We start from the raw sequence: 21,142 nt of genomic DNA, 5'->3' as shown, positions 1-21,142 counted from the left end.
TATAATATTAAAGCAAATGCCAAAGCCAAATCACAGAGTAGACTCAATGTGCAGTTGCTTAAGGTTTACTACTGTATTCTGTACCTCTAGCCAGCAGTTTACATCTTATCAGGCTAACACAACTTATAAAAGGCTAAAAAGCCATTCTAAATAATTCATGGAGGGACAAAATTTAGTTCTCTGCCCATGCAAAAGTATTTAAAGAGTTAAATTTTCCAAAGTCTAAGATGTTACTAAAATAAAATTTGTCCAAGAAAGCTCACCTGCCAGCCAAAATATCAGCAACAGCAGCAACATTTCAGCTGGGCTGAAAGCCAGGGATGCACAGTACTAAGATGGGCTACCTATAAAATCTTCAAATCAGACTTCACAATTTAAAAAAAAAAAAACTGTCATATTACTATTTTCAATTTCTTTACCTGGTTCACAGATATTAATGTCTTTGGGGAACCAAATTATCACTAACATGCAAAAATTGAATACTGTTCCTCAAGGAAGTAAAAATGATACATAATTTTTTTAAAAGGAAGCATATGGTTATAGAAATTTCTTTACCAAAACATAATTGGGCACATATACCAAAATCACTGTTCTTCATCTACCATGTATAATGTCAAATGACTTTTTTACCCTATGAACATAAATTTCACTATCTAAAATAGAAGAGTTTCCAACATCAAATTTTTCTATTAGACTCCTTCCAATACAAAGTACCGGAAGCAAAAAACCCATGGGTAAAGAGAATCTTTACATCTTTATTTCACTCTGAGATTTCAACATAAGAACGCCAGATTCTGGAAGCAAAGTAAATATTTTTAGGGACTTTAATATGGCAAAATCATTTTTACAAAATAGTTCCAAAATGATACTACACAGTCGCCTACAAACAAAATAATTCAGATGCAGTTCCCAAAAAAAAGTCAACATTATCAAAGCTGTTATGTTTTCAGTATTGTTGTATACTGATCCCCCTAATTCTTACTAAATTCTTAATAATCCCAAACTAATATTTTAGGATGTATTAGATGTATAATAGACTACATACAACTAGAATTTTACTTCATAAAAGCAGCCAGAAGTAAAGCTTGTCCTTTGCTGCCATCTAGTGAAGTCATTAAAAGTCAAAATAAACCAAAAGTAACTGGAAAAAAATTTTTTCAATGATGAATTTAACAAATCATTAAAACATACTACACTTCAGAACATGGTCCTTAAAATATCACTGCAGAAAATGCTACAAAGACATTCACTACAGCGGAATATTTTACTTTTTAAAAAATGTGTGTGTATTCCTACAAATGTATTCAAGAGTATACAAAATGTAGCAATAAATGATTATAATGAAGTGTTGGATGAATAATTACTCATATGAAACCTGTTATCTAGAATAATATTATCACAGTACTGGTATAAAAGCAGAAATTTCAAAACAATCTAAATTTCCAACCACACAGAAACTGTCAAATAAATTATGGTACATTCATGCAATGGGATATAATGATCCAGTATGAGCTCTTTTTCTCCCAATACTATGAAAATTATAACAAAGTTGTTGTTGCTGTTTTTAAGTATAAAGCCATCTGGTGGTTTTAAAAATATGTCTACAAGTCTTCAATCTTTTTGACATTCTTTCCTTCAAAAAAGTGAAGCTTAATTATTTCCCTCCCCTTGAGTGTAGGCTATATCTCATTTCCAACAAACAGAATATGGCAGAAGTGATTGCAAATAACTTTTGAGATACGATTATATTATAAAAGGACTAGTACTTCCATCTTGGTTATCTTGGAGAATCTACTCTCTCAGATAATTTGCTCTGGGGGAAGTTAGCTGCCATGTGGTAAGGACACTCAGGCAGCTATGGGGACCTTCTTGGAACCCCAGAGTTAGTATGAAGAATACTTTAAACTTCAACAGATGCAGAAAGAAGCCTTCTCAGAGATTCCCTTATCAGACTAAGAGCAGAAACTTATGGAAGTGAGATTGCCATAAATCCCCTTTTGGGAGAAGTTTCACCACCAGGAAGATTAAGAATGAAATTCAAATCCCCATTCTGAAAGAGTTTCACCACCATGAAGAAGAAAAAGACCACTAGCACCAGCATAAACAAACATTATCATTAACTTTATGCCCTGTTTGTTGCCCTAAAAACTCATTTGTCTTTCCTAATAAAAACCCATTTGTTTTTCCCATAGAAGCCTTTCCTCCCCACTCCTCTTCTCCTATTAAGTTAGGTATATAAGCCCCTAACTTTAGCCATTTAGCAGGCCACTTTTGTACACTCCTATATGCATATAAACAAACTTCTCTTCTGTCTTTTGTTAGTTTAATTCTCAGGTCCCCACAAATACCAAACCTAAATGAGTAGAAAAAAGTTTTTCCTCCCTACACAGCCTAAGGACAGATGCACAAGGCAAGAAATGGAAGCCTCAGGCCAACAGCCAGCAAGGAACTGAGGCCTGCCATCGACCACATAACTGAGGTTGGAAGTGGAGCCCTTAGATGACATTAGCCCTCCTGGCCAACAACTTCATGACAACCTCATGATGGACACTGAGCCAGAAGTACTCATAATTGTTCCTAAAAACTATGAAATAATGTTGTTTTAGCTAATTGGGGGTAATTTCTTAGGTAGCAATTAACACAACACACAACAATGAAGATAATGAGGGAAAAAAAGAACATCATCGGCAGATGAACTATTTCAATAGTTTACAAAAAGTAGTTGGAGAAGTGCTGAGAAGCACTGCAGAGGTAGCAACATCCAAAAATGAAGCTGCCTGTTTCTGCAAAACTCCAAAGATCCAACTCAAAAACATCAGCTACAAAGCAGTAAGTAATTCATTAGAAAGATAAAAAGAAAATGAGAATACCTCCCAGAAAGTGGAGAGACAAAGGAAAGTATGAGAGAAAAGATCAGAGATGAAAAAGAATCTAGAATATAGGAGGTATAACAACTAACGGTAGTTCTAGATAGAGAAAATAAGGGGGAAAAAATCAGAGGAAACAAAGCACAGAGAGAAGATAAAATTTTCCTCTGAAAGGAAGAACCCAGATTTTCAGATTCACAGAGATCACCAAGTATCCAGCACAATGACTGAAAAAGGGGGTTGAGAACTCCACATAATAAGACATCCACTTGGAAATTTTAGGCCAAGAATAAAGAGAAAATTCTAAAAGTTTCCAGAGGCAGACCACATACAAGGAATAACAGAATCAGAATATCAACCTTTTATTGATTAACAGAAGATAGTAAAGTTAAGATTTTTAATATTCTGAAAGACAACCAGTTTTAATCTAAAATTTAATACACAGCCAAACTACTAAATCCAGGGCATTTTCATACACCTAAGCATGCATATGGGTTACTTCCTACACATACTTTCTCAGGAAGTGATTTAAAGAAGTATCCCTGAAAAGTGAGAAAATAAACCTAAACAAAGAAAGAAAAGAAGAGTGAGGAGAGAGAAAAAACATGGAATCCAGAAAACTAGAACCAACCAAGATGAAAGTTGGCAACAGAACTTTACACAGAAGCTAGAAATCACAGAATATTCTAAAAGAGAGAAGTCTGGGATAACAAAAAATAATTGAAAGAAGAGATAAGATGACTAAAACCTTGAAAAAAACACTTGACTATTGGGTAACGGTAATTAGTAGAATGAAAAAGAACCTATTTATATTCAACAATAGGAACATTCTATTTTAAGTGGCAGAGAAATCATGACTTTGAACTGCGGAAAAGATAGCTATCATTTTGTGGTCAGCTCCAACCCTACACTTGTGTGTTCTCAGTATATCTTGGTTTGAGAAGCAAGCAAACTACGCTTCCCAGTCTCCCTTGCAAGCAGCCTGGAAGGAGACTGGAAAACAGGAGGAACTTGATTTGCTTCTGGCAGCATCTCAGGTGGCACTGAAGACAGCAACCACAGGATTATGGGCTCTGCTCCTCAGGGGACAGCCTCTCAGTGAGTGGCTGCTATGCGGCAGCACTGAGTGCATTCCAACAGCAACAGCCAGAGCTGAGGTACCTCTCCTCCATCATCATTAAGAGCATGTGCCAACCAGGCTCCAACCAGAGGTGGCATCTGCTCCGTGATTACTGATCTTGAGGTAAAACTTTTGTTTCTCCATCTTTTCAATGCCTTTGTACACAATTCCATGTATTAAACCCTTATATATTTGAAATATATTTCTCTTTTCATGCCATAAAAAAGGAATTCTATCCCTTTCCGCTAATCTAAGCAATAGTTCAGTGAAAACAATTTAAGTATTTTTACCAGTTAAATTCAACTACATAGACTTAAAAAAAAATCTCCGTTTACCAGCATGTAAATGGAGTTGACAATATTGAAGTTACAGCTGACATAATAGAAGTAGAGGAAAGACAGAAAACTCTAAAGTCCTCATCTCAGAAGACTCAAGAAAAACTATATAGGGGTTATTAGGATAAAGGGAAGATCAATGAAGAACAAACAATAATAGTTTAACTATGATGACAAACTAGAAGGTAGGCACCAAGATTCTGGTGAGCTACATCCTCAGTGACCACACAAGGAACTCACCTAAAGTTGACTCATAAACAGCAATATAAACATGTTATTTAGAGATTTTGGAATAATCACAGAATAAGTGAAAAACAAAAAGGGTTAAAAATGAATGACTAGAGATCAGTACTGACAGAGAGAAGGAAAGGATGGGGAAGGGTTCTAATGTTCTCCATTACAAGCTTTCCAGTATTATTTTATTCATTTAACCATAAACGAGTATTACTTTAATAGAGAAATAATTGTTACTCATCTAACAGAAAATATTTAATGAAATGGAAAAATACTGAGGATACCTTAAGTAAAAATAGAAGATTGAACTATAAATCATAGATACGAAACAGTCTGTGTAGAAAACATATTTCACCTAATAGAAGCTCCAATATAACACGGACCACAGTGATTTCCAGCACCAACAATGGTACTTCGCACATAACACACACTAAAAACTATTATGAAATGAATACAGTTTCGTTATAACTAAACAAAAGAATATACAGACAGAGAGGAAGGTGTGAAAGCATACACACCAAAATGTTAGCAGCAACCATCTCTAATTGACAATTATAGATGTTTTTCATTTTTGTCCTTTTCCTTACCTTCATTTTCTAAATTTTCTATAATAAATACAAATAACTTTTATAATGGGGAATATTTTTAAAGACACTGCCATTTATTCATTACAAGACCAGAAACACAAGACAAAAAAAGACATTTTCACTGAAATGTATATCAAGTCCAAGTCACAAAAAGTTAATAGTACTAATTATGGAAAAGGTTTAGTAAGGCACAGACATAGTCATTGATCTTGACCTAATTAAGATTTCAAAAGCATTCGGGATAATGGAATACTGCAAAATTATTATTCATTGCACAAATCAGGTAATCAGTTCCAATACTGATAAACAAATCACATGAAATCTACCAATTCTGTAAATAAAAAGCTTCTCTTAGTTATTTTAATTAGTTATTTTTAGATTAAGTAACTCAGTTCATGAGAATATAAAATATCTTTATCAGACTTTAAAGTGTAAAATCAAATGATATACTCATTTGCACTAAATATCATGAATATTACAGGTTATGCCTTTTAGAACTTTACAGCCACACACAAATTAAATATGTAAAATATGGTATCCTTTTAAGTGGTTTTCCATGAGGGAGAGTAATGCCATATCGATTTCGGCAGCACTTATGTATCAAAGGGGCAGAAAGATATGAGAAACATTTTGATTTTCATAAAACAATCAGTCTTCATGAGAAGAAAAGATCAAAAGAAATATTCTAAATGTTTTGTTTTATTTTGCATTAGTCCCTGACATGGCTGAGTACTTTCAATTTTCTTTTGTATAAAGTAGGCATTATTTTAAAAAATCAATTATAATTCAAACAATTTTTCACCAATTCAGGAAGGGAAATGGATTTGTTTTCTCCTTTTTACCCAACCTTGTACTTGCCAGTACTACAATCACACATAATGGACTAGAATATGTGAGCAAATAACCAGTTCTTAAAGTATCAAGGAATCATGAAAAAATAAGTATGAAAATCCACTTCACATCTCATCCAACAGATAGCTCCATAACTGAGATGTGAACAGGATAAATGTTCTTTAGTATGGTTAGTAGCACTATTCGGTACTAAATAACAAATATATTTGTATCTCTTATTCCACTATCAAAGGTAAAAATGCATCTAGAACACCCAATATTACACTCCTAAAATCAAAATAAGCACTCCTATTTCACATTGTTCACCAAACAATGCTTCTTAGCAGTTCTTTGGTACTTATTTGTTCTGCCTTGTACTATACATAGTTTTACTACATCTCTTACTACTTTGGAAAGCTGATTCAAGACAGGAATTGTATTTTATTTTCCTACAGTGTCTTGTATGTTATATATCATACAAAACTATTTGCCTTGCAATCAAAAGAAAAATAGAGCTAAATAGAAATTTGTATTTGCTCTGATTTCTTCCCTGAAATGAAAATGAAAAACAATCAAGTGAACAAATCTAAAGTAGTATACACATTATTTAATTGATCATAATTTGATTTATTTGTTCTGTTCCTAAGCAGCATAAAACAAGAGTTTTGTTTTTGTAGTTCACTGAAAATTATTCCAGAGACATGTGAGACCTCTTTCATATTCCTCTCAGTATGTAAGACTTTTCCATTCTAGCATCTCAGTACCTTATCTACACTACTCCTATCTGAACATTCAGCTCTAGTCAGTAAAATAAACATCTGCTATAAACATTATTAATGAGATACATATGAAGGGATCCAAGTAAGCTAACTACATGGGGTAATTACACTGTTCTGCATAAAAAACCATTAGAACAGCAAATAGAGAAGCTGCCTGAACATATTATAAATCGAGCACTCTGTTATAAGACATGGGACATGATTTTTATGAGGAAAAATTTATAAATTTATAAATTCAGTGAATTACTTAAATAAAAAAATATCTTGTCAAAGTACCAAGGAGTTAGTAAAATAACTTACGATGAGAAGAAAAACTTATTTCGACTTTTAATTTACTGAAGCAAATTTTAAAACAAAACGTCTTTATACTAAACTTTTTTCCTACCTTAAGCTCACTTTTATACTTTCTTAAAAATAAAGAAAGGAAAGAACATTTTAGATGTAAAGATAGTCTTTTAAGGAGAATGTATTCCATCATAGGTTGGCAAACTATGACCCAAGTGCCAAATCTAGCCTGCTACCTGTTTTTGTAAACAAAGTTTTATTGGAATACAGTTAATTCATTTGTTTATAAGAGGCAAAATGTAGCTGCTTTTGTGCTAAAATGGCAGAGCTGAATAACTGAGACAGAGACCACATGGCCCACAAAACCTAAAATATTTATTATCTGGCCTTTATAGAAAACATTTTGCTGAATCCTGGATTATACAAGAATCTTAAACCTGGGGATCTGTCTTAAGCGCTCCTGATCCATTCAGCACCTGACACAGAACCCCAGAAGTAACAAGTTTTCAATATCATTTCTGAATGAACAAAAGATGGGGATTCCCAGACCAGAGTTCAAGAAGAATGAATGTGACTACAATTTCCTACAAGAAGCATCATACAAATATATCTCGCTTACTTAAATAGATGTGTTATAAACAGCTGTCTATAAATTACATTTTCATAATGCCTAAGTGGCTTTTTCTAATTCCTGAAATAATTTACCTTGTATACTCAGTTTTTCTTAAAGCATGGTATGCTTATATAAGTGCATGTATTATATATCTATGTAAGTCAGAAGTATATGCATGTGTAAATCAGAAGCTATCTTTTACTGTGTCTACTGAATACTAATTGCTTTAAATTACTTCATTTAATCCTTTTATAACTCTGTAAAGATAAGATCATTCCTATCTTATAGAAATCCAAACAAAAGTTCCTTCTTAAGTCCATCAAGCTTTAAATTCTGCCCTAGTGTATCATTTCCTTTGAAATATGCTTTATTTTGCTAAATGATTTACATTTTTGTTTAGGAATTAAATATGACATAGAGTTGTCATTTTTTTAAATCTCAAAAATTTCACAACCACAGTGTATCCATATATTTCTGCAAAGACATTAGCTACTTTTCACTGATTAATTCCTTCAGTGATTTCTTGAGGGCCTACCATGTGTCAAGCACTATTCTAGGCCCTGGGGACACAGTGGTTAGAAAGACAAAAGTCCCAACCCTCAAGAAGCTTGCTTCCATTATGATTATCAACTCATGACAAGGCTTTTACTTGTCAATTACAAATTATTCCCATAGCCTTACATTTTTCCTATGTCAAACAAAGTTTGAGTTATCTTTTACTTCACTATTTGTATTAAAATAGCAGTTACAAAAAATAATAATTTGTTTTTTAGCCTAGATGATTCAGAAAGTTGAAATTAAATTTATACTATTTAATCTCTAGACTAAAAGAAAAAATTTAAATTACGAGATTAATTCTAAAATTTTTACGTAGTTCTAAATCTTCATCATTTTCACATGGATGTTGAATAAATTTTGAAAAACTATTTTGAAAATTGATGTTTTCTCTTTTAATTACATGAAAAATTCTGCTAATTAAGTACAGAGAGAAATTCTTAATAAAAGTTTGAGTATCTTCTCTTGGGATATTTATAAAATTTGTGAAAGAACAGTATTTCACAATTACAAAATACTTCAATTCTAATTTTATCCGTAGTACCATTATATCACTTCTACTGGTTTTGCATTTCCACCCAGGAGTCCCCTCTTCTGCATCTCCACTATGACCAATACAGATTTCCCTAGATTCTATGCTCGGAATTCTCCCATGTGTCAAGCTACATGTAGTTCCCTAGATCGTTCACATTTTGTTTATGCTGTTCAAGTATTGTATTCTTTCATTTAATCGCTTACTTTATTAGTTCCTCCCACAATAATTTACTTATTTATTCATGCAGTCGCTTATTCAATTATTATTGCATACCTTTGTTGCAAGCAGGTGTGCAATCCACTTGTGAAAAGAGAAAAGCAAAATAAATAGTATCTTTTACTGAGTACCTAATGTATGCTAAGCAGTCTACTAACTGCTTTAAATTAATTAACTCATTTAATCCTTTTACAACTGTAAAGAGTAACAGATTATCTCCACCTAATATAAATGTTCTAGATGTATAACAAAAGGAAAAGATCTCCAATTCAAGTTTAAGAAACTAGTACAAATTTCATAGCAAAACCACACAAGGATAATACAAAAAAATACAGACCAATCTCACTTATAAACATAAATGCAAAAAAAAATCAAATTGAATCCAACATCGTATTGGAAAAAAAAGTAGTTCAACTTCAGAAAAATCTATCAGTGTAATTGACTATACTAAGTGAATTTATAAAGTGAAAACTCATATGACTTTCCTAATGCTAAAAATGTATTTGATAAAATTCAGTGATGATAAAAATTCTTAGCAAACCAGGGATAGTAATTTTCTTAACTAGATAAAGGCTATATAGTAAAACCTACAGCAAATATCATTCTTAATACTAAAACCAAGGATCATTCCCACTGAAATTAACATGACAATACCCAATAACATATAATTACACATTGTCTAGAATAATTCCATTGTTTAGAAGTTCTAACTAGTGCCATAACACACACACACACACACCAACACACACACACGTACTAATTATAATGAATTATAACTGAACAAAAACAGAAAAATATTTTCAGATGGTAACTACATAAAAAATTCAAAAAATCTATATTCACACCATTAGAACTTACAAGAAGGTTCAGGAAGATTGCTATTACAATATCAACATGAACAAATGATTAGTGTCCTCATACTAGTGTATGAAGCCATCTGCCATGGGTGAGACGGTACTTCTACAGAATTCAAAGCAAGGAACCTCCTTTTCACTTCGGTAGATAATAGATTTTTTCATTTTAATTTCCAAGTTATTATATGGCCTCCTTTCAGGACCACCGTCAGTTAATTACAACATCAAAACATAGGTTCCTTTTTAAAAGTTTAACAAAAGACATGCTAGAAAGCTATACAACATTGCCAAGAGAAATTAAAAATGACTTAAATAAATGGTGGAATATACCATGTTCATGGGTTGGGACACTCAGTACTGTTAAATGACCATTCACCCCAGAGTGATCTCTAGATATGAAGCAAATCAAATCAACATCTCATATAAATGTTTTTCTCCCAGAATAAAGTAGCCTAAGACAGAGTGAGTATTCAAATAAATACTTAGGGGTTTTCTTTTTGTTTTTAGTAGAGCATGGTTATATGATAAATGAGATATTTCCATTATCAATCAAAAATGTATTAGCTCAAATTAATTTAGCTAATCATTTAGGGGTCTTACTGAGACACAGAGAAAGGAGTATACAACTGCAGAGGAGGGAAAACAAAAGTAAGTGACAAATTTTGCAGACTTTATTATTTAAGCAGCTTTTGCCACAATCATAACCTTGGACACCATGGAGATGGCAATGTAGAAAGTAAAGAATATCCAGAATATGAAACTCAACAGATCAAAACTATGCCTCACCCCCAAATCCCCAGACCATTTTGTAACATAAAGCCTAGATAGGCTTTTGCCCCTCACCTTTTACACTACACTTCTCCACTCAATGAGACAGGTAATAAACCCATCTGTTAAAGACATTGTACCTTATCGAATACAAACGTCTCAACAACACTTTAATTTACTAACTAGTATTACTAACGATTTAACAGATTCTGAACTTATTATAATTCAAAAATATAAATATAATTTCAACATTCTGAAAATAGCCAATGATGCTAATTTGTACTTATCTTTCAAAAATAAATATCTACTGAGAGGAGGGCATGGAAGGGCATATCATCCAAATTATCTGAAACTTTAACTGCATCCATCCCATAGAATGAATACTCCTAGTAGAACACAAGGCAAACTTAAATTTCATTTTATCTGTCTACACTGTTTGAATTTTTTATATTTTAACATTCATTTTTGAAGCTATTTCATTTTTAAATTCAAAATAATGTGAACAAATGAATGCATAAATGTAAATATATGAAGAATGTATATATAAAACATACTTTGTTATTTATTTAAACTCACTACACCAAACGTTAATATTAAAAACAATAACTGTTTTATAACCAAAAGAATAAGGACAATACCACAATCATGGTCGTGGTTGTCTCTGATAAAATGACTATTTTTATTTTCTTCTTTTTATGTTATTTTCTGAACTTTAATAAATCTGTACTATGCATAAAATCCCTAAAAAAGTTAAAAGATGCTAAGTTAAAGGGAAAGATTATTTCCAAAAAAGATGAAAGAAAATATTTTTATATAGAACCAAATAATTAAAATATAATAAATTACTAGAAAGTACATAATGCTCAAATAACGTCATTATATTCACCTATTATTAAAATCAAGTTGTCTCCATATGTATCTTTTAAAGTCACCACAAGCTAAATATAGATGAAGAAAGGATGCAAAAGGTATAATTGCCACTATGACACAAAAACTTCTCATAAAAATTAAATGCAACCTATATCTTCTTCAAATTAACATTTAAAAGCTAAAATATGAAAACAAGATCTCAAAGGGATATCTGCATTCCCATTTGTATTTCAGCATTCTTCACAATAGCCAAGATATGGAAACAAACACCAGTCAGCAAAGAACAGACAAAGAAAATGTGGTATACAGAATCCCCACCTTACTGATAGGGGATACATTCCAAGACCCCCTGCAGATGCCTGAAACTGTGGATAGTACCAAACCCTATATATACTATGTTTTTTCCATACATATATATACACACACACACATCTTTGATAAAGTTTAATGTATAAACTAGGCATAGTAAAATGTTAACAATAACTAATAAAATAGAACAATTATAACAATATAACAATATACTTTTATGTAAATGTGCCCACACACACACTTACTCTCTCTCTCAAAATATCTTACTGTCTTATATTCACTTTTCACTTAAAAGAAGCACTTTACAGCTTCTCTTTGGCATATTGAAATGCCAGCATCACTTCTCTTGTGTTTTGGTGCCATTACTAAGTAAAATAAGGGTTGCTTTAACAAAAGCACTGTGTTACTGCAATAGTGTATCTGATACCCCAGATGGCTACCAAGTGACTAAAAGGTGGGCAGTGTACACAGCGTGGATATGCTGAACAAAGAGATGATTCATGTCCCAGGTGGGACGGAGCAGGACGGCAAGAAATTTCCTCACACTACTCAAAATGGAGTGTAATTTAAAACTTATGAATTGTTTATTTCTGGAATTTTCCACTTAATAGTTTCAGACCATGGCTCACAATGGGTAACTGAAATTGTGTAAAGCAAAACTATAGATGGAGGCAGGGGCTACTATCTATAATAGATGTACATATAAAATGACATCTTATTCGGCCATGAGAAAGAAGGAAATCCTGACGTTTTCTACAATATAGATGGACTTTGAGGGCATTATGCTAAGTAAAATAAGTCAGAGGAAGATAAATATTGTATGATACCACTAATATGTGAAATCTAAAGAAGTCAAACTCATAAAAACAGAGACTCGTATGTGATTACCAGGGGTAACAGGGTGACAGAAATGGGGTACAAACTTCCAGTTATAAGACAAATAAGTTCTGGGGATCTAATGTGTAGCATAGTGGTCATAGTTACTAATGCTGTATTATATACTTGAAAATTGCTAAGACAATACATCTTAAATGTTTTTTCACCCCAAAATAAATGGTAATTAAGTAATGGAGGTGTTAACTAATGCTATGAAGTAATCACTTTGCAATATATAATTGTATTAAATCGACATGTTGTACACTTTAAATTATATAATGCTATATGTCAATTGTATCTCAATAAACCTGGAAAAAAACTAAAATATATATGTACTCCTAATTATTCTAACACATTTTATTATGAAAATGTTAATAGGACTCATATTAATATCTGTTAAAATAATTGTTTCAATTATCATAACATTTGCTAAATGAACATTTGCTAAGTACATTGAAAAGCTCAGAAAAGCTCTAAAAACATGGATTACTAAAAGAGAAAGTTAAATATTATTTGGGAAACATAAAATTTATATTAATAAATATTTTTAAACTTAGGAATATGAAATGTGAAGTTAACTTTGTTGTAAGAATACAACAACCTTAAGAGTGTATAAAAATCACAAAAAGAATTAGCAAGAATTAAGAGAAAAACTATTCGAAGGAGCAAAATATAGAATGAATCAGGGAGACTTGGTAATTTCTAGATTATAAACTGACAGCACATCTGCTAATTTCAAAAGTGCCCAAAAACTGTTAAAGACGTGGTAGGAGGCAGACATATCAAAAAGCACAATGTTATCAAGATAAAAAACACTTTCAAATTTAAATTTGGTATAAATTTAAATCAAACTAACAGAACTCTAAAACCAAAAGTTTAGAAGAATGAAAGGATTACATAGCTAAGAATACTAGCAAAACAAAAACTACACAATATTAGAAACATGATTATTTTGCTCTTCAAGTCATAAATTCACACTCCCCAGAGTGTAAACCTTCTCTAACAACAAAGCAATATTCTTCAAGTACTAAGGTTATTCGTATAATTTTTTTTAGACGTTTAACTTACCGAGTACCATCTGCTTTCCAGCTTACTTTATATGGATTCTGCTCCAGAAGTTTGATATTTTGCTTGTCCATGGAAACAGGCTGTGCTCCAGGGAATCCAGACCTTAAAGAACATTTTATTACTATTGAGACAAAGTAATACATATCTGAAACCAATCTCACATAAGTCACACATTTATCACAATGTTCTCCATATCAAGAGATTAATGTCAAATGGAATAATACTAGCTTTCACAAGAACACTAACTAAAGGTTATCATTTTTTTGACACTTTATATCACGAGTTAACAAGGTTCTAATCGCCACTACTATACTATAACTATTGGGCTAAATGTTTTTTAAGGGTTTTGGTTTTTTTTTTTTAATTTTTTTTTTATGGTGACATTGGTTAACTTTTAAATATTAATAATCTAAATAGTAAAGCAGGTATGTTGTAAACATACAATTAAGATACTACTTGATTTAGTATCTTAATTATTCTAAGATACTAAAGATCTTAGTATCTTTAGTATCTTAGAATAATTAAGATACTAAATCATGCTTTAGTATCTTAATTATTCTAGACCCCATATTCCTCCACTGTGAAACTGCCAACTTGTCATAACTGTGCAGAGTTTGCAAATTTCTCCTCAAAAGATGCCCAGAAGTGAAAAACCAGGAGAAACATAGATCAAGATTAAAGTACATTGGCAAGGGTTTAACATAATGCTAAAATCAATATTACTTCATCATCATTTTTACCTTTTAAAATTATTTCTAGCTGATTGATCTGTATTTATCAGTCAAAAAATTCTTTATATGAGGAATTTTTAACAATTAATAATCCTGTTTCATCATGTTCCAGCTATATTACAATTTTCTGCCACAGATAGCAATGATCAACAAAAATGATTACAGGCCAACACCTGAGAGCAACAGATAAGAGCAGTGAATTCTCTCCCAAATCCTTTCCCATGAAATGTCCAATAAATAGTTTCAAGTCATGGTAGTGGACAGAACATATTTAAAACTGATTCTCCCAGGTTTCTCACTAAAGAAAACCTGAAAAACATGGCATATTTTCATCTCTTTTTCCTTAATACAGTGCTAAGGACAACCCAAACATTAATCAGTAACGGTTGAATCAAACACACAAAACAAATACTAGACTATAACAACAATAACTTTCTATTCCTTTAGGAAGACAGATAAGTCGTCTAATTTTTGACTCGACTATCTACTTTTTACACTGCCTGTCCTGAGAACCACCTGATAAACTCTTATTTGACATCTTTCTACGCACTCTACGTAAATGTACAAACTTCAAGAGGCAACAAAGCTACATTAATGATTGCATCAATGTTAAGTATTGTAAAGTAAGAATAAAATGTTTATTACCCTTCCCAGCCACAGAATTGATGACACTTCAGCTGTACTTCCCCTAACTTTGGTTGAGTTGTCACTTGAGTTACACCTTTAACAGTTACACCTTCCAAGAAAATAGCACCCTAAAATCAAAGGAAAATAAAGATATCTTATTAGAGTTCAAATCCATTTATGAAGACTAGACTGAGAAATAAGTTCATTCATTTTCACAAATCTTAGCAAATGTATGAAACAGAAATGGTATGCTCCAGGAGACTCTATAAACTCCCGAAACTATACACTAGTTTTCTTTAATCCAGTAAATGATTTTCAAGGTACATAAATAGCCCAGTTATATATCATGTTATCAAAGCATTCCATAGGCACTACTCAGAAATCATAACAGCCATAACTACCTACCATTTACTCAGAGCTAGGCAGAGTAGCTGCTATTTTACAAACATTTTTTCTAATTCTTATAATACCTCTGAAAAGTGAATTTTATTATATTTATTTCACAAATGAGTGTATGAGGCATACAGACTGCATGTAATTTATTAAAATGGTAATAAGAGAAATGAACTGAGGTCTACACTATATCATTTAGCAATAATTCTCATTTGGGGAGGAGCAGAAGAGTAGTATCACTTATGGAGTATAGATTTTAAGAGGATAAACACCCACAAGTATAACAGTAGACAAAGTGGTTAAGCTACAGTCATTGGATGTATTAACATAAAACTAAATATTATTCATCACTGAATTTTTAATCTAAATTTATTAATTCAGAACTAAATAATGTGTCTTACTATATTTCATAGCAAGCATATTTTTAAAATATCAGAAGTGAAGTGGGTGGAATTTTATATATCAAATAAAGAACACTCCTGGAAATTTCAAAAACTAAAAAAATAGTAGAGATTCATGCTACAATTAATTTCAAGCCCATAAGAGGATTAGCATCAGTCTCAAGAAAAAAATCCATAAAACAACTCTAGGAGATAAAAAAATGTAATTAGGAGATAAAATGTAATTAGGAGATAAAAAAATATGGTCTACTAGCTACAATGATCAATCTTCTAGCAAAGATTTGGCAACTCAAGCCACGTGGGAAGGGAAAAAAATGAACAAAATATTTAGACCACACACATCCCTGTCAAATATAGAAGAGTCCTGAGTAGAATCTAGTCCATTGCTTCAGATCCTAATTCTGAATTACATTATAGTTATCTAATATGTTGTCTACTTTGTTTTCCTTAAATAAACATAGAGATTTCAGGAGCCAAAGGATCAAAGAGTACCATTGCTCTCTACTACATCATCAACTCTCTTTATTAGCCAATGAAGTTTCTGTTTTAGAACCATTTCTACCATTAAACATAATAACAGAAGAAAGAAAAAAAGAAAAAAAGAAAGAGAGAAAAGAAGAAAAGCATTTTTAAAGGAAAGATAGATAAGATTTTTTTTACCATATTTAGTTATTGAGATACTCAATTTCAATATTCTTATAAAAGTATATATAGCCACACTAATTAAAAAGAGAAAGCATTAAGAGAGTTCACTGTTCAGCATCTTTATTCTGAAGGTACTAGTTTTACATGAAGAAGGTACCTAGCTTCACTGATAAATATGTATTTCCTAAGAAGTTAAGAAATCAACAGTAATTTCTGAAAAGCGAAGGCCAAATTAGAATAAATTAATCCTAAAAATACAAACATTACTTCTTTTTCTAACAAATAAAAAGGACTAAAACACTGGAAATACAATCAACATTCAACCAAGTACTTTCCCACAATATTACTACAGGAATATTTTAATAAGTCTATGCAGTTGAACAAGCTAAATATTTTTTAATTTAACAGAACAAATAAATATTGAGCCTCAGTACAGATTTAACAACTATTGAGTGTTTATAAAAGATAATTCCAACCATCTAGTAAATATCATCCATTTATTTTTCTTCTTCCTTAATATTTCCTACAATACATCAATTTCTTTTTTACTTTTTTTATATTCCCTTATTTTCTTCTGCAATAATTAAGTAAAAAGGGGGAATAAGTCCAATAAAAAAATAAGCATGATGTACTTTATTTACAATTACTATTTAGTAACTTTACGATAACTTAATTTGCTATTTACTATTATTACAAGTTTCTTGTGACAAAAAATATTTTATAGCATTCAAAATTATGTAAGATTTCCAAGAAAGATCACTAATTCTAAATATAAACAGTAATTTCTTAAGCCCTGAACTATTTTTAAATAATATAATGGAGTTTTACAGTCACTGATATTTTCACTTTTAACAAATTATCATTTCAGTCTATGAGAATAAAGAAAAATCAAAAGTACAAAGAAGATAAAAAAGTGCATTTCATAAACAGATTATGCCAGCCTTAAAATGAACATTTGTATGGCTACCACAAATAAGACAAAAGGAATGAGTGATCATTTTGAGAGAAATCGAGGAAATTATTACAAAACGTGGGAGGCAAACTATATGTGAGAGAGGTGCGTGGGTGGGTATGTGTGTATGTGTGTAAAGAGAGTAAGCAAGTATGTATGTAATATGTAATAAGGGTATTTTTGCAATGAAGAAAATGCACTAACAATTTTATTCGAAGAGATGATCCCAGACATCAATTCAAAAGAGCAAGCAACATACCTGTAAGTCATGCTTTCCAACTCAGTAACAGCATGTGCTCTAAAAATGAATAAAGGTGTTTAGGAATGTGAGGGCCAAGTACAGGACATGTACCTCTGTCATAAACCAAACAGAACTATCAGAATTCACTACAAGGAGTCCATTACTTCAAATCACAATTATATCAATATAAGATGTAGGAAAGAGGAACTCTAACCAAAAAAAAAAATGCCTCAAACCAAAATAAGTTCACTGAATTAAGAATTATGAGCTACAAAGAATTAATCACTCTTGCATTGCCTGTTAACTATCTTCAACTTCAGATTGTAAAAAAAAAAAAAGGAAAAGGAAAGCTTTCCAAATGGGAACTTGCCAATTAATTACATTTACACTTCTCATCACTGTCAACCATACCTTTGACATCACCCAAAATTCAATTCTCCAGTCACCTTTCCTCTCAGATGGTCTTGTCCTCATTGCTTTGGAGTCCCTTCTCTTTGGTTCATCTTACCACTAATCACCTTCCCAGAGTTCCAATGTAAACCCTGGAATCTCTTTTTCACAAATAACCTCCCCTATAACCTCAAGCTTTTTCGTGAACACTGTGTACCCTGTGTCTTAACTAAAAGCTAGCTCTCCAACAAGGAGACCACTTCTCTCTTAAATGAAAGCTACTCATTCTCCCATTGCCCAAGTTCCATGGGTAGTATAAGCCATTCTCCTATATCTTCACTTCTTTCCTAACATCTTTCAAAAGCTCCTTGTCCATTTATACTAACTCAATTCAGCTATACCACTCAGCTGTGGTAGAGCAGATGTTCATTGAAGTTGGTGATATAACAGCTCTTTTTAAGAGCTGCCCTCCTCATCCACAAAGACAAAACCCTAATAGCCATGTTGCATGATAAAGCAACGTCCTACTCCAGCCAAAGTTGATGGGAGCATGAGTAAACGCTCTAATTCAACCTGAACCCACCAGGTTCTCTCTTGGTAACTTTGGAATTGGGATTCAAGAGAGTGAAAGTCTGCATATGGCTAAAATGATAACACATAAGCTTAGAAGATGTAGGACAGCTATAACCTCCCAGGACAATGAGAAATCAGAAAGAGCCAGTCTTGAGAGAGCAAGCCAGTGAGAAGTATGACAGAAAGGAGAGACAAAAATAAAAAGGTGACAAACGAAAATAGAAAGGAGAAAAACGCAAAGGTGAGGAATTAAGAATAACAGAACCTGGGGTGGCTCCATAGTGTAGTGGTTAGCATGTATGCTTTGCAAGCAAAAGGTCCTGAGTTGGCGCCCCAAGTAGAGCCACGGACCACACTCCGGGTGCACCTGGCCCCGGGTGCATGCCGTAAGCATGTGGAAGGGGACACTCCACCTTCAGAGATCCAGTTCTTAAGGGGAAAACAGCAACATCCATGGGTCAGGGGTAGAAATGGGGTGAGGAGGGGGAATTATAGAGGGGGGAAAGGAAAAAAAAAAAAAGCAGAAATTATTTTAAAAAAAAAGAATAACAGAAACTAGGTTCTAGGTAGCTTTCCAGGTCCAGCCTCCAGTCCCTTCCTGAGACTGGGCTATATTCCTATGCTTGAATTCCGCCCATTTATTTTAATAAATTCCTCTTATTATTTAAGCTAGTTTGAGTTAGTTTCGGTTACTTGTAACCACAGAGTCTAATCTGATCGCTCTGTCCTTTGTGTACTGACCACTGGTCATTCCTCCACATTTATCAAAAACAGCTGGTATTTCTTACATTGCTAACATCCATAATTACATCCACTGAGAAAATTGGACCCACCAAATAACCTAGGCGTCACAGTTCAATAATTTCACTTCCAATGACCCTTGTTTTTACTTAACTCGAACAGCCTGCTCCATGGCCATATCATCACCATTCCCTACTGCTCCATTTTTTGATCCATCGATCCAACTCAAACTGAGTACCCACGACATCCTAAAACCAACATGCCTCTAACTTGTCGTTAAATAGCTTAACTCTTTTACTCTCATTATGCTCACTTTCAATTTCACCAAGATTAACAAACCCTCACTCCTCCCTTTTCACATTCTTAACAAGTCCTCGATTCTGACCATACTTTCTACTCAAACTAGATCCTATGGCTGATTACTTCAATTATTCTTTGCCTGATATCCTCAGTACTCCTCTCTCTTTTGTCCTCCCATTATTCTCATACTAAATATACCCAAATATTGCTGAAGACCTATTTCTCCACCTACTCTTGAACTCCATTCCCTTTCATCTCCTCAGAGGCTGCTCTATCATTTATTCCCTAACTTTTGTTGACTTTCATTGACTTGACTCCACAAGCTCCTTATCCACAAGTAATAAATAAGCTTGAGTTTATTCCATACTAAAAAGCCTCTTCTGACTATATAGTCATCAAGCAATCACCTTTATTCTCCTTTTTTGATCATAAGCAAACTACTTGAATAAATAGTCTATACTAGTGTACAGAAAAGTTAACAAAACAAGACTGCTTGCAAGTTTAGCCCCTGGATGGCATCTGAATATGACTATCAAAGAGTGTTCTCGGTAAAATGATAAGGGTAATTCGCTATGCTCAATTTATACCAACAACTGTTTATACAAAACAAATGTTTTTCTTCTGAGATTCTGCAGTTTTGGTACATGCCAGACAGAGACTGCCTACATGAACAGCCATCAGTAAAAACCTTACGCTCTGAGACTCTAATGAGCTTCCCTAAGCAGAAACATCATATGTGTGTTGCTGCATTTTCATTGCTGCGTGACCCAATGTGGGGAGAAGAGGATAAGAAAGCCTGAATATGGATTACTCTAGACTCCACTTGTCCTTCTCCCTTATGATCCAGTTATATATCCTTAGTACATCACCGTAATAAATCTTAGTTCTGAGTACAACTATACGAGTCCAAACATGGGAGTGGTACTGAAGACCCCTAACACAACTATCTCCATTTTCTCACCTCCTATTAGCTTCTTAAAATCACTAATCTGACCTGGCCTTACTGCACCACAGAAAATAATCCTTAAAAGAACATTTTTTATCCTTATTGTATTTATCGCCTATGACATTTCATTCTGTTAAATCATTTACATAAATCATTATATAACTGTAAACTATTTTTCATATCTCTTTATCCTTTTGTGCTGCATTTGGGAAGAACTTCCTAGCTAGATCTTCCAGCTTGGTAATTTCCTATACAGCTAACTTGATTCTGCTATCTAACTCACATATTATCTTTTTTATCATCTTCAAGGTCTCTAATTCATTCTTTTTCATAATAGTTTGCCATTATTTTATGGGTTAATATCGTCTCTCATCTTCTAAAGAAATGTTCTGTTTGTTTTTTATAAGTTGTTTCCTCTGGTGTTAGCTAAAATGAATAAGGTAGTTCTATATTCAGGAAGAATTTCTCAGCTAGATCTTCCAGCTTGATATATATATGTA

General features: G+C 32.7%; 1 protein-coding gene across 2 annotated transcripts in view; it reads right to left on the bottom strand.

Annotated features, from left to right (window-relative positions):
- The window catches only part of RNGTT (RNA guanylyltransferase and 5'-phosphatase), a 235,563-nt gene that overhangs the window by 181,096 nt on the left and 33,325 nt on the right, over positions 1-21,142 (bottom strand). For both annotated transcript variants that reach the window (XM_011367370.2, XM_011367371.2), the window contains exons 7-8: positions 15,079-15,188; positions 13,703-13,804 (exon numbers count right to left, since the gene is read on the bottom strand). In XM_011367370.2, the coding sequence (XP_011365672.1) occupies positions 13,703-13,804; positions 15,079-15,188 (212 nt within the window). The remainder of the gene's footprint in view (positions 1-13,702; positions 13,805-15,078; positions 15,189-21,142) is intronic.

This window comes from Pteropus vampyrus, unplaced genomic scaffold (genome assembly GCF_000151845.1).
Source record: "Pteropus vampyrus isolate Shadow unplaced genomic scaffold, Pvam_2.0 Scaffold133, whole genome shotgun sequence".
Taxonomy (NCBI): domain Eukaryota; kingdom Metazoa; phylum Chordata; class Mammalia; order Chiroptera; family Pteropodidae; genus Pteropus; species Pteropus vampyrus.
This window is presented reverse-complemented; position numbering and strand designations above follow the sequence as displayed.